The sequence below is a fragment of the Teleopsis dalmanni genome, chromosome 1, assembly GCF_002237135.1.
Source record: "Teleopsis dalmanni isolate 2A chromosome 1, ASM223713v2, whole genome shotgun sequence".
In the NCBI taxonomy this organism is placed as follows: Eukaryota; Metazoa; Arthropoda; class Insecta; order Diptera; family Diopsidae; genus Teleopsis; species Teleopsis dalmanni.
The window spans coordinates 6,559,378-6,569,674 of NC_051846.1; the positions used below are offsets into that span (position 1 = coordinate 6,559,378).

The following is a 10,297-nucleotide window of genomic DNA, read 5'->3' on the forward strand; positions in this document are numbered from 1 at the left end:
AATTGGTTTCAGAGCAAGCTTTAAAAACTAATAAGCAATATACGTTAATCCTTATGAACTCTATCAAGTGGTTTCAGAAACGACTTTACTATTTGCCAACATTTAATTTCCGATATGAGTTCTATTGAGTACTTTCACGCATTGTTTGTCTATATTCACTGAAACTTATAGTTTTGTGTAGTAGTTTGATGAACGACTGAGTTTATGTCCCAGAATCACTCATTTTATATTTTATTTTATTTCAATATAGTATCCGATGTAACAGTTAACCAATTTTAATTGATCATTATGAATGCTTTTAAGTGGTTTCAGCAACGAAATAATAGAGTTATACCGATCCTTATGAAGGACTGAGAGCATGTCACACAGTCGTTCATCTATAACTATTTTTATAAGGTATTTTTATATTCTTGAACGGGCTAATTGGTCCTGAAGAAGTACCCTGAAACTGACTATAGACTGTAGTCAAAATATTTGTGACAATAAAATATATTTTTAAAAAGTTGTGTATTATTTAATCAATTGCTCAATTTATTTGTTTAAAAATGTATAAATAAAATTTGCAGGTTAAAGCAATAAATCCATGAGATATTTCTCAATAGTGGGAGAGTTGTTTAAAAGACATATATATTTTCCTCGTATAACTATTTAATATTGGTTAAGTTTAACGCAAAACATTGCATTTTATCAGTTAGTTTAGGCAACGACTTGTTCTGATTCATCGTTCATCTATATAGTAAGAGACATTAAAGGCACTAGGTCTCCAGTTGTTTTGAAAAGATATAGATTTGATAGAGGGTAAGTGAGAGGAGGAGGGTTGCCTGAGTTGAAAAATGTTTGAAGGTTTTATGAAAAAGGATTTATATTCCTGAAAGTTGACAGCACCAATGGAATGACAGTCCAACAATAATTCTACCAAGTACAAATGCATTATTAACTAATATGCAATTCATTTGCATTATTAATTTTTTTCAGTGTAAAAAGAGTGTAAAACATGTGTAAATAATTATAAAGAAAATTAAGTAAATAAAATAAGAATTCTATTATATTCTATTCAATTATATTGTGTTTTGTTTATATTCGTAGAGTTATAGCTCATTTAATTAGTTTTAACCGGTTTTTACACAAAATATTAACAATAAAAAATCACTTTTTTTTCAACAAACAAACCAAAAAAAATGTACAAAACATTTTATTGATTTTTTGCTATTTATTTAAACAACAATATTAAAAAGTGTCAAGTCACAGTTACACCACTAATAAGAAAATCCTAAAACCTTAAAATTATTTAATTTAAAATTGTTCATTATGCAAAAGAAAATATGGAAATGTTTTGGCTTGGCTAAGAAATGATGTAAATTAATTTAAAGAATAAATGGGAATATAGCCTTCCTCGATTTAGGGTACTGTGTAAACTCCTTCTTATAGTTGCGGTGTTTACCTAAAGCCCAAACCATCATTTGATAACCGCCAGCAATAGCAAAAAGTACAGCGGCTAAACAGTTGGTCATTATAGAGAAGCTCACCCAGGCACCGATTTCATATGTGTAATTGGGACAGGAAACAAGACTAAAAATAAAAATAAATTTTATTAATGAAATGATGAAAAAATTTATATAATTGCAAACTGACTTGAAAAGTTGTGTGAATGGGTTGCTGTCAGGCATTGGAATTTTGCGCACTTTTGTGCCAGGTGGTCGCAAATTACGCAGGGCAATGTGGATAGAGAAATTGCCTATTTCACAGAGCTATAAAATAATAATATATACAATTAATTTAAATTCTTTTTTTTTCTTAAAATAATAAATAAAATTACCGCAAAGGCCGCTAAACCAACCAATACTTGCACTTGGCATGGTGATGTGAATAGTGGATGATTGACGTGGTAGGACACATATGCTGTAAAGCCCCAATAGTAACTGCAATTCTTGAAGAGATTACGTATTGGCATAGTAGCGTGTGAGAAGCGGTGAACGAAAATTGTTTCCAGCAATCGCTTTACATAATGCACCGTATAGCAAGCGGCCGCAATGCTACAATAGAAAACCGAAAATTTATAAAATTATTCAACAACACAAAAAGAAATATACTAATACATATATTTATAAGCACAAAAAAAAAAAAGAAGAAATAATATAAAATGTATAATTAATGCAAAGCGTATTATATTTTAAACGCTGGTGAAACTTTTAGCATAACGCGAAACGACAATCGAAGAGGTCAAATTAGGTCTTTATATTACACACAAAAACTTATGAGATTTCAATGTGTTGGTTCTGAGGTGCAAAAAAAGGGAAAGTTCAATTAAAAATGAGGTGAGCTTTAATAACTTACTGCGCTGTCAACGATATTGGCTTATCAGCATCTGCTCCATAGATAATCGAGGGACGAGCGTAGAAAAGTAAATAAACCAGTAGTGGCCCTGCATATTCTGACAGAAATACTGTCGTCCAAGCAATTTGTGGACCTAAATCTTTGACATAAATGCGTACGCCATTGCGTAAATTCAGCGATTGAAGGGTATCGCTGTCTTTTAACGCTTTGCCGCGTGGATCCAAACGTAGTGATTGACGATTTGGTGCTGGGGTTGACTTCAGTTGCTTATGTATTTGAGCAGGCAAGTCACCTATTGATATGGTGGCCGGTACATGACATTTACCAAATACTTTGGAATTTTTTGCACTAACAACTTCAATCTATATATATTTAATATTATTTAAAGAATTCTTTGAAAAACAATTTCGATTTTTTACCTCCATTTTCTGTTTGGAAATTGTATAAAAACTGGACTACTCTTAGCTTATAACCTCTTTAGACTACAGCGCCCTTCAACGCAAGCACTACTCTGTTTGATTGATTTGTGAAACTGACGAATAAAAGCAAAGTTCAATTAGTTTCACCAAATAACAGGAACGTGTGGATTAATGAAACAGTGTATGGAAAAAAAGAAAACAATTTTTTGATTGTACCAGCTGAGACGCTGTGCTATCCATAGTAATAAATTTATTCTAACAAAATACTGTGCTTTATAGCTTCCTTTTATAGTATGTTTCCATTACTTACTTAAGCAAGATATAAACGATGCTACATGTATGCTAACCAAGTATGCCGTGCTAACAAATCGCACAGTGTATATTCAAGTATGCATACCAAATTTCGGTCTACAGACATGTATGCGGTAAAATTGCATCTTGTTTCAAATTGTATAGCCAAGCGCATACTTGGTATACATACATGTAGCATCGTCTATATCATGCTTTTGTAAGTGCAGAGTAATAGCACATTCACACTGTTTTAGGCGGTTTTACTCATTACAACATTTAGTGAGAATGATTCATCATACAAAGGGCTTTCATATGAATAAATTCATTATCAATAAATCAAATCATTTAAAGGTGCATCCACTTAAAAGCGAACGAACTTTTGCTGGTACCATTACCTGCATATGTTCATTCGTTCGTAAATGTTCACTTTGGTGTGAATGCACCTTAAGCCGAAAATTTCGAATGCAAAAATTAAAAATAAATTTCCCACAAGGGAAATTATTAAAATTTGAAATATGTGTCATATATTTTATGCGTAAAATGTAAACACACAACAGCTGAGCTGTAAACAAATGCACTGAGGTAGTAAGTACTTAATTAAATCCTTGTTTTTATTAATTGAATATGTAATTGATATATAAAATGTATATAAATGATTTAATATATCAATTATATATTTAAGTTTTTTGAGTGACTTAATAATATTTAAGTGAAGTTTACAAAAGTTTTATCAGTTGCATGAGCTTATTATAATGAGCTTATTATAATGTGAACGTTTACTTATTAATAATAATGAGCAAGTGCTTAAATGAGACAGTGTGAATGTACTATTAACAGTCGTAATTGCAATGTTTCTTCTGGTGAAGTAAATATTTAATTATTTAAACTGGGACATTTTAATAATTCAGACATGACAGTATATGGTACAATTTTCAAAAATCCGAGGTCAAATGCTAACAGGGTTTACTTAAGTCAACATTTATGATGACAAAAGTTCGAAATTTCGAATAACTAAAGACAAATGCTCGAAATATATACAGCGTGCATTGAATTCACTCTTCAAACTATAAACACAACTTTAATTATTTGATATTCAAATTTGTGATCAGCTTACCCTGTATTTTACAGCTGTTACTAAGAAAAAGTGATATGGATAAATATTATACATGTGATTTCGTGTCAAAATATGTAAACATGTACAGCGGCTGCAATCACAAGAGATCAGGAACAATCTCGAAAAATTCTAGCTTAGCTGTATGTCTCTCAACTGAGTTAATAGCGTTATAATATTAGAAACTAAGTGAAAAACACCTAGTTAAAGACAAATAAAAAATAAATTGAGCGGAGGTAATGCACATATTTATTAAAACATGGCTGATAACAATGATGAGGTAATGTATTTCGTATAAAACGTTCTCAAATAATGTTCTCAGATTTACTTGATTTTAAATGCAGATTGAATTTTGTTTAAACATTGAACCACATGAAATAACAGACGCTATAAAATCGAAAGCTGTTGTTAAATTTTCTGCAGTGCAAGTGCCGGCAAACTTTAATAGACTTCAATGCAATACTAATTTAAATCTGCCTCCATCCAATTGGTTAACCACGTCTGATAGCAGTTATGGTTTACACCAGGCATTGTACCAGTCGCCAGGTTTTGCCAGGTAAAATTTTTTTCATTATGCTTAATAAAATGTTGGTTAATAAAATAAAAATAAATAATTAGTAGTTTTCGTATGGCACACATGTTTCCGGATTGTGTTGGTGAAGTTGATGTGGTTTCAGATGCCGAAAATATAAAACGATTACTAAAATTGCCCTACACCTCAAAGGGTGCAATTAGTATGATTGTGCACAAAGTAGGTAATACCCTATTGCTTGACGAGTTTGATGTAAATAAATATTTATTGCGCAAAGCGGATGATGACTGGAAATGGCTAAGAACTTTTATATTGGAACAAATACTTGATTACAGCGATGACCACAATTTTTGTCTTAAAGATAAATCACGTGAAGCTATACAAACCAAAAATTTACTCTCAAAATTTTTATATCACAGTCTTAAGCACTCTGCTACTGAGTCACCACTGGAACACAAACAAAATATTCGACAAGAATTGCCAATAACAGGACCACTACTACCTGAACCAAACGTTGAAGAAAATGTGCCAGATCCACAATCCAGTCACGTATTCAATCGTAACGTAGTTTGGACTTTTGAAGATATACGTATGTTAATAGGCACAGATATGCCCATTTTTGGTGGACCAAATCGTCCTGCCATAAGTTTGCGATTACGTGACCAAACTAAACCTATAAATGTACTTACCGGCATTGATTATTGGTTAGATAATTTGATGTGTAATGTGCCGGAGGTGGTTATGTGCTATCATTTAGATGGGATTGTACAGCGTTACGAAATAATAAAAACTGAAGATTTGCCGTATTTAGAAAACTCAAAATTCTCACCGAAAGTCGTGCGTAATGTAGCACAAAACATTTTAGCGTTCCTTAATGCGAACGTTACGAAAGCGGGTCACACATATTGGCTCTTTAAAGGACGTAATGATGACGTTGTTAAATTGTATGATCTGACTACACTGTGCAAAGATCAAGCAACTGAAGAGAATTGTGATGAAAAACAGGGAAATCCATTCACCGTGCCTGTGGCTATGTTGTTGTACACTGTTGCTAGAAATATGAAAAATACTGTGGAACGTATGTCCCCGCAAAAAGCGGGTAGTATATGTGCATTGCTGGATAATTGTATAAAGCTGCTGCCAAAAGAGAAGTATCCACAAATTGTGACTTCCTCTTATTACATTTTGTCTGACTTGCATGTGCCTGCTGGTATTGATCCGAAGTCGCCAAATTTTGACGTGTCTGACATAGATTCTGATACACAGTCTGTATGTGATGAAGACGATTTTTCTTTTAGTGATGATTACTTTAACAGTTTTGGCAAAGAATTGAGTGATAATTCACATCATTTCGCTGTAAAGCATATCTGCGATACACTAAGAGATTATAATAGCGAACATAACTCCAAACCTGCTAAAGAGGTGCAAAAAAAGCCGTCTCCTTTGCAAGGCAGCACTGAGGAGCGTTGTCTCAAATCATTGTCGCATATCAGTGCTGGACTATCTTGTTTACAATTTTTTAACTCAAATCAAGAAAAATTTATCAAGGAAAGCGAAGCTACTGCTAAGGAAGAGGAGAGACAACGGATCTTACATGAAGAGCAGAATCCCAACATTGCAAAACCTTTTAAACCGATACCATTGCCTTATGAATCGTTAACTAGCTCCTCCAAAAATGACAATGTGGAAAACAAGATTGATGCTGCTCATGTGGAAGAGCAAAGTAAATGTGAGAGAGAAGGTAAAAACAAAAAGGGCAGTAAAACGAAACGGAATAAAGCTAAAGAAGCAACTGAACAGATTAAAGGTGAAATCCAGTTACAGCCTCAAGAAATAGCAATAAATTTCAATTCGCAATTATTTGGTTCCTGGAACGTGCATTTGAAATTGTTACTGTTAGAGAAAGCTTGTCTTACCTACGCTACGTTGGCTGAGCATTACTATGTCATGCACAAATATGGTGCCTGTCTAAAAGCGATTTATGTGGCCTGTCGCTGTCAACAGGTGCTTATAAAATATGTGTCCAAAATTGTTTCTCAAAAAAGTTGCTTGTTGGGGCGTGCAGGGGATTGCTTCTTTCAAATGAGTAAAAATTGGGATACCATCGATGATAATTTGGAACAATTTTTTAAAGAAAGTGATGAAAACATAATTAATGAACTAGATAAGGAGTTAAGTGATGGTGAGATATTTACTAAAGCAATACATTTATTATATTAAATAACAGATATCTTATATTGTCCTGTAAACAGATGAACCAGACGATCTAATAATTCCGCAAAAGAATATTGAACACTTAATGGTTTCTAGCTGTCGTTGCTATGAAAACGCCTTATCATATATAATCGACAATGGGACCGATGGGGAAATCTCAAAGAAGGAATTGTTGCGCCGTTTGGGAAACGTACGTAATGAGTTGGGCTTGAAATACATGTTTTGGGCACAAGGTAAACAAATGTTAATTCTTTAGTAATAATAGTTTACAGCAAAGTTGTACTTTATTTTTGTAGAAGAGTTTTCAAAATTTACACAAAATGAAGTCAATGGGGATAAAAAAATAGTTGAGGACAAAATTGAAAATAATTTGGAAAATGTGACAGAAATTCTTGACGAAAAAGACATCAATAAAGAAAATCCTGTGTATATAAATCTTTCCATGAAATCTTATGATTGCTTATTGCAAGGCATACTCACTTTCATTCAGGTTGGTGATAACGTAAATCTGGCATTTTTGTACTGCAATATGGGCAGATTTATGCGCTTTCGTGCTCACCTATACCAAGTTGACGAGAAGTATTATAATAATGCCTGTGTGTAATAATGTATATATATATTGTTTTTTTTTCTCTTGTAGCAGTGAGATTGTTAAAATACAAAAAGCATTTTATAACGAGGCATTTTCCTACTATGAGAAAGCGAAAGACATTTTGGGAACACGAAAGTTAAATGCTGAGCTATGGGACTTAGTGCATTGGGAGTTATCAACAGCTACTTTCACTCTAGCGAAACAACTACAGGACTTTAGCACTACAGACCCAGTATAAATTTCTTATATTGATAATAAACAGTTCTTATACTTAAAAAATTAATTGATTTAATTTTAGACTACACAATTAGACTTGGAAAAGGAAGTATTGGAGTTGTTGCAGAAGTCACTTAAGCTTTGTGATGTAGAACATGCTGGCTCTCGTCAAATACTTTACACCTACCGTTCTGGTTTAATACACAAAAGGTAAATTTATATTAATTTTAAACTTTGCTTATGAGGGAATGTGTACTGTTGTGGGTTCGAAAACATCTAAAATTTTTAATGATTAGACAGTGAATACTGGTAAATAGAATAAGTCCCAATAGAATTATTTCCAATAATATTTCAAAAATGTGTGTTAAGTCTTACGTATTGAAACTATGAGGCGTTCACCTCTCTTGCATCATAGGTACAGCAACAACAATAAAATTTTGAATCAATTTCCTACTATCAAACCGATACATATTACAGTCCATTGTATTTCTTTCATGTTAGCTGCTACGTAGATCTCGGCTGTTAACAGAAACAATAACAACAATAACCCGTTGCAGATTCTAAGAACAGCCGGGTTTACGTACCGGAGCCACCCGTCGAGTGCGCTGACCGAGTGCTACTCACCACCCTTAAAAAAAAACTACACAAATAGATATCCAAGGACTATAGTAACAACAATTACAAGTCGTAGGTCAGAGCGTGCTTTATAGCGTTTCTACAATAAATATGGTTCATAACTTCGATATTGTAATTTCGGTCCACTTTCATTGCGTCTAGTTATTGACTTCTTAATCTTCCTCTTCCTTTCGAACCATCTTATAGATCTATTTGATTGAACTGTCAAACGGCTTTTGAATAACATAGTCATAAGTTTTTCTTTTTTTCAAAGTCAAAGTCTGCCAAATTCTAAAATTTGGTGTCAGGAGAGGTCTACTTAGGAGTGAAAATGAATTGGTTGGTGATGGGTAGGATTTAAATTAAAGTCAACCAGGATCTGGACTCAAGTTTGTCTATGCATTGGGGTAGGAAAACACATACACATTGGAAATTGACGCATTTATGTATGACAAATAACTTAAGCTGTAACTGGCTATATTCTGCTTTCAGTGGAACTAGCACAGTTCTTGCTGCACGGGAAAGGCGTCGTTATTTCTAGAATATGTCAGGCGTTTGCTTATTGAGTACTTTGTTGCAACTGTGGTTAAGAAGAGCATACTGCATCTGTGCTTAGTTCTTGTTTACATTCGACCTCATTGATGTTAGCTTCATTATAATAGGTATCCATATATCCATGTTATGAAGAAAGGGATCGACGAATGCACCTTGAAAGGAGGACTGTACTAAATATACCATTGGGGTGTCCTAGCAAATTTTGTGATGATCGGCAGCAAATCAAACCATACCTGCATTGATAGGATGGCATCAAAAATGTTTTGAATTAATAAGTTCGAAGGAATTAAACTCTGTCTCTTTCATAAAGAAGATTCCGTCTCTGCGTGCGTCACGTGATTGTCTGCAAAAATATAAGTAGCTTCGTTATGTAAAACTGGTTGTTCCTAGAATCGAAATAGAATTTCACAAATTAGGACTATAAAAAATTATCATAATATTCCATAATCTATTCCATATACTACCTTTTCCTATATTAAGATTACATTTTATGTCTATTTTTCCTCTTTATTGCAGAATAGCGTCATTTCATTATAGTCAGTTACGCAACAATTGCACTGACGCAGCTTTACTACCGAAAACTACTCTCCAACTCTGCAAGTATCATTATGAAAGAGCTGCCAACATTTTGGACAGTTTAAAGGAAGCCAGTGACTTTTTGACTGTACAATTGGAACGAGTGTCTCTGTACGAATTTTTGGCAGAATGTACGTTGGAAATACAAATATTTAATATGAAAATGTAATAATACAATAGTGTGTTAAAAATGTAAAAATATTTGCAGATTCTTCAAATAGCACTTATAAAACAAAGCACATGCAAGCTGCATTAGATATTTTATTAAGCTCGAAATCGGTTTTCGAGCACACCTCGAGTATGTATCAATCAGCTGAGAACGACAACGTGAAGAGCAACAACAACAGTAACGCACTTACTCTGAGTTCCGGTGACGAGTTCTGTAAACACATGTTGCTTTTTGAAAGTCGTTTACAAAATGAGCTCAAAACACTTATTAAACTCTTTCTCAGCGGCAAGGACCCGAAGAAAATGGCAGACACTTACAAAAAAATGTACATGGAAACGTTAGTGGATAAAAAAACAACAGGCCAGCAGAACTACACAGTAGAGCAATTAGCGCTTAAATATGCGAATTTGTTGGAAAGACTGAATCAATTAATACACACACAACAACACACAAAAACTAATATTGGCACACAGTAAAGATTGCTTTATAATGCCTCATATTCACTCAAAAATTCATTGGAAGAACTAATTTTAATGAATTAACGTCAACTGTTAAAATTGTTTTAAATGTGCTTTTTATTATTTTCCGATAATTTTGTTATTAGTATTATTTAAATTATAATTAAGCGCGATTAAATTGACTGTAGTAATTTTAACCGGGACGACCGCATCCA

General features: G+C 33.3%; 2 protein-coding genes across 3 annotated transcripts; one reads left to right on the plus strand and one right to left on the minus strand.

The window, feature by feature from the left end:
* Positions 1 to 1,160: 1,160 nt before the first annotated feature.
* LOC119672487 (very-long-chain enoyl-CoA reductase-like) lies at positions 1,161 to 2,883 on the minus strand. The gene is made up of 5 exons (XM_038083545.1): positions 2,754 to 2,883; positions 2,335 to 2,696; positions 1,817 to 2,033; positions 1,633 to 1,748; positions 1,161 to 1,569 (listed from the first exon to the last, which is right to left on the minus strand). Exons 1-5 carry the CDS (start codon positions 2,757 to 2,759, stop codon positions 1,365 to 1,367), a joined length of 906 nt encoding a protein of 301 aa, XP_037939473.1. The 5' UTR covers positions 2,760 to 2,883; the 3' UTR covers positions 1,161 to 1,364.
* Positions 2,884 to 4,160: 1,277 nt separating this feature from the next.
* On the plus strand, positions 4,161 to 10,297 carry LOC119669372 (erythroid differentiation-related factor 1-like; the record flags this gene model as incomplete). 2 transcript variants are annotated; one of them, XM_038079231.1, is given in 9 exon segments in its annotated part: positions 4,161 to 4,435; positions 4,500 to 4,711; positions 4,777 to 6,869; positions 6,940 to 7,134; positions 7,198 to 7,480; positions 7,542 to 7,725; positions 7,792 to 7,919; positions 9,396 to 9,586; positions 9,664 to 10,297. In XM_038079231.1, coding segments are annotated over 9 exon segments (3,744 nt in total). In that variant the 5' UTR covers positions 4,161 to 4,414.

What these genes read in the sequence shown, in the direction of transcription:
- LOC119672487 (XM_038083545.1), bottom strand. An exon ending in TTGGTTTAGCGGCCTTTGCG is followed by an intron (nt 1,749 to 1,816) that starts GTAATTTTATTT and finishes ATTATTTTATAG; the next exon opens with CTCTGTGAAATAGGCAATTT. An exon ending in CCATTCACACAACTTTTCAA is followed by an intron (nt 1,570 to 1,632) that starts GTCAGTTTGCAA and finishes TTTTATTTTTAG; the next exon opens with TCTTGTTTCCTGTCCCAATT.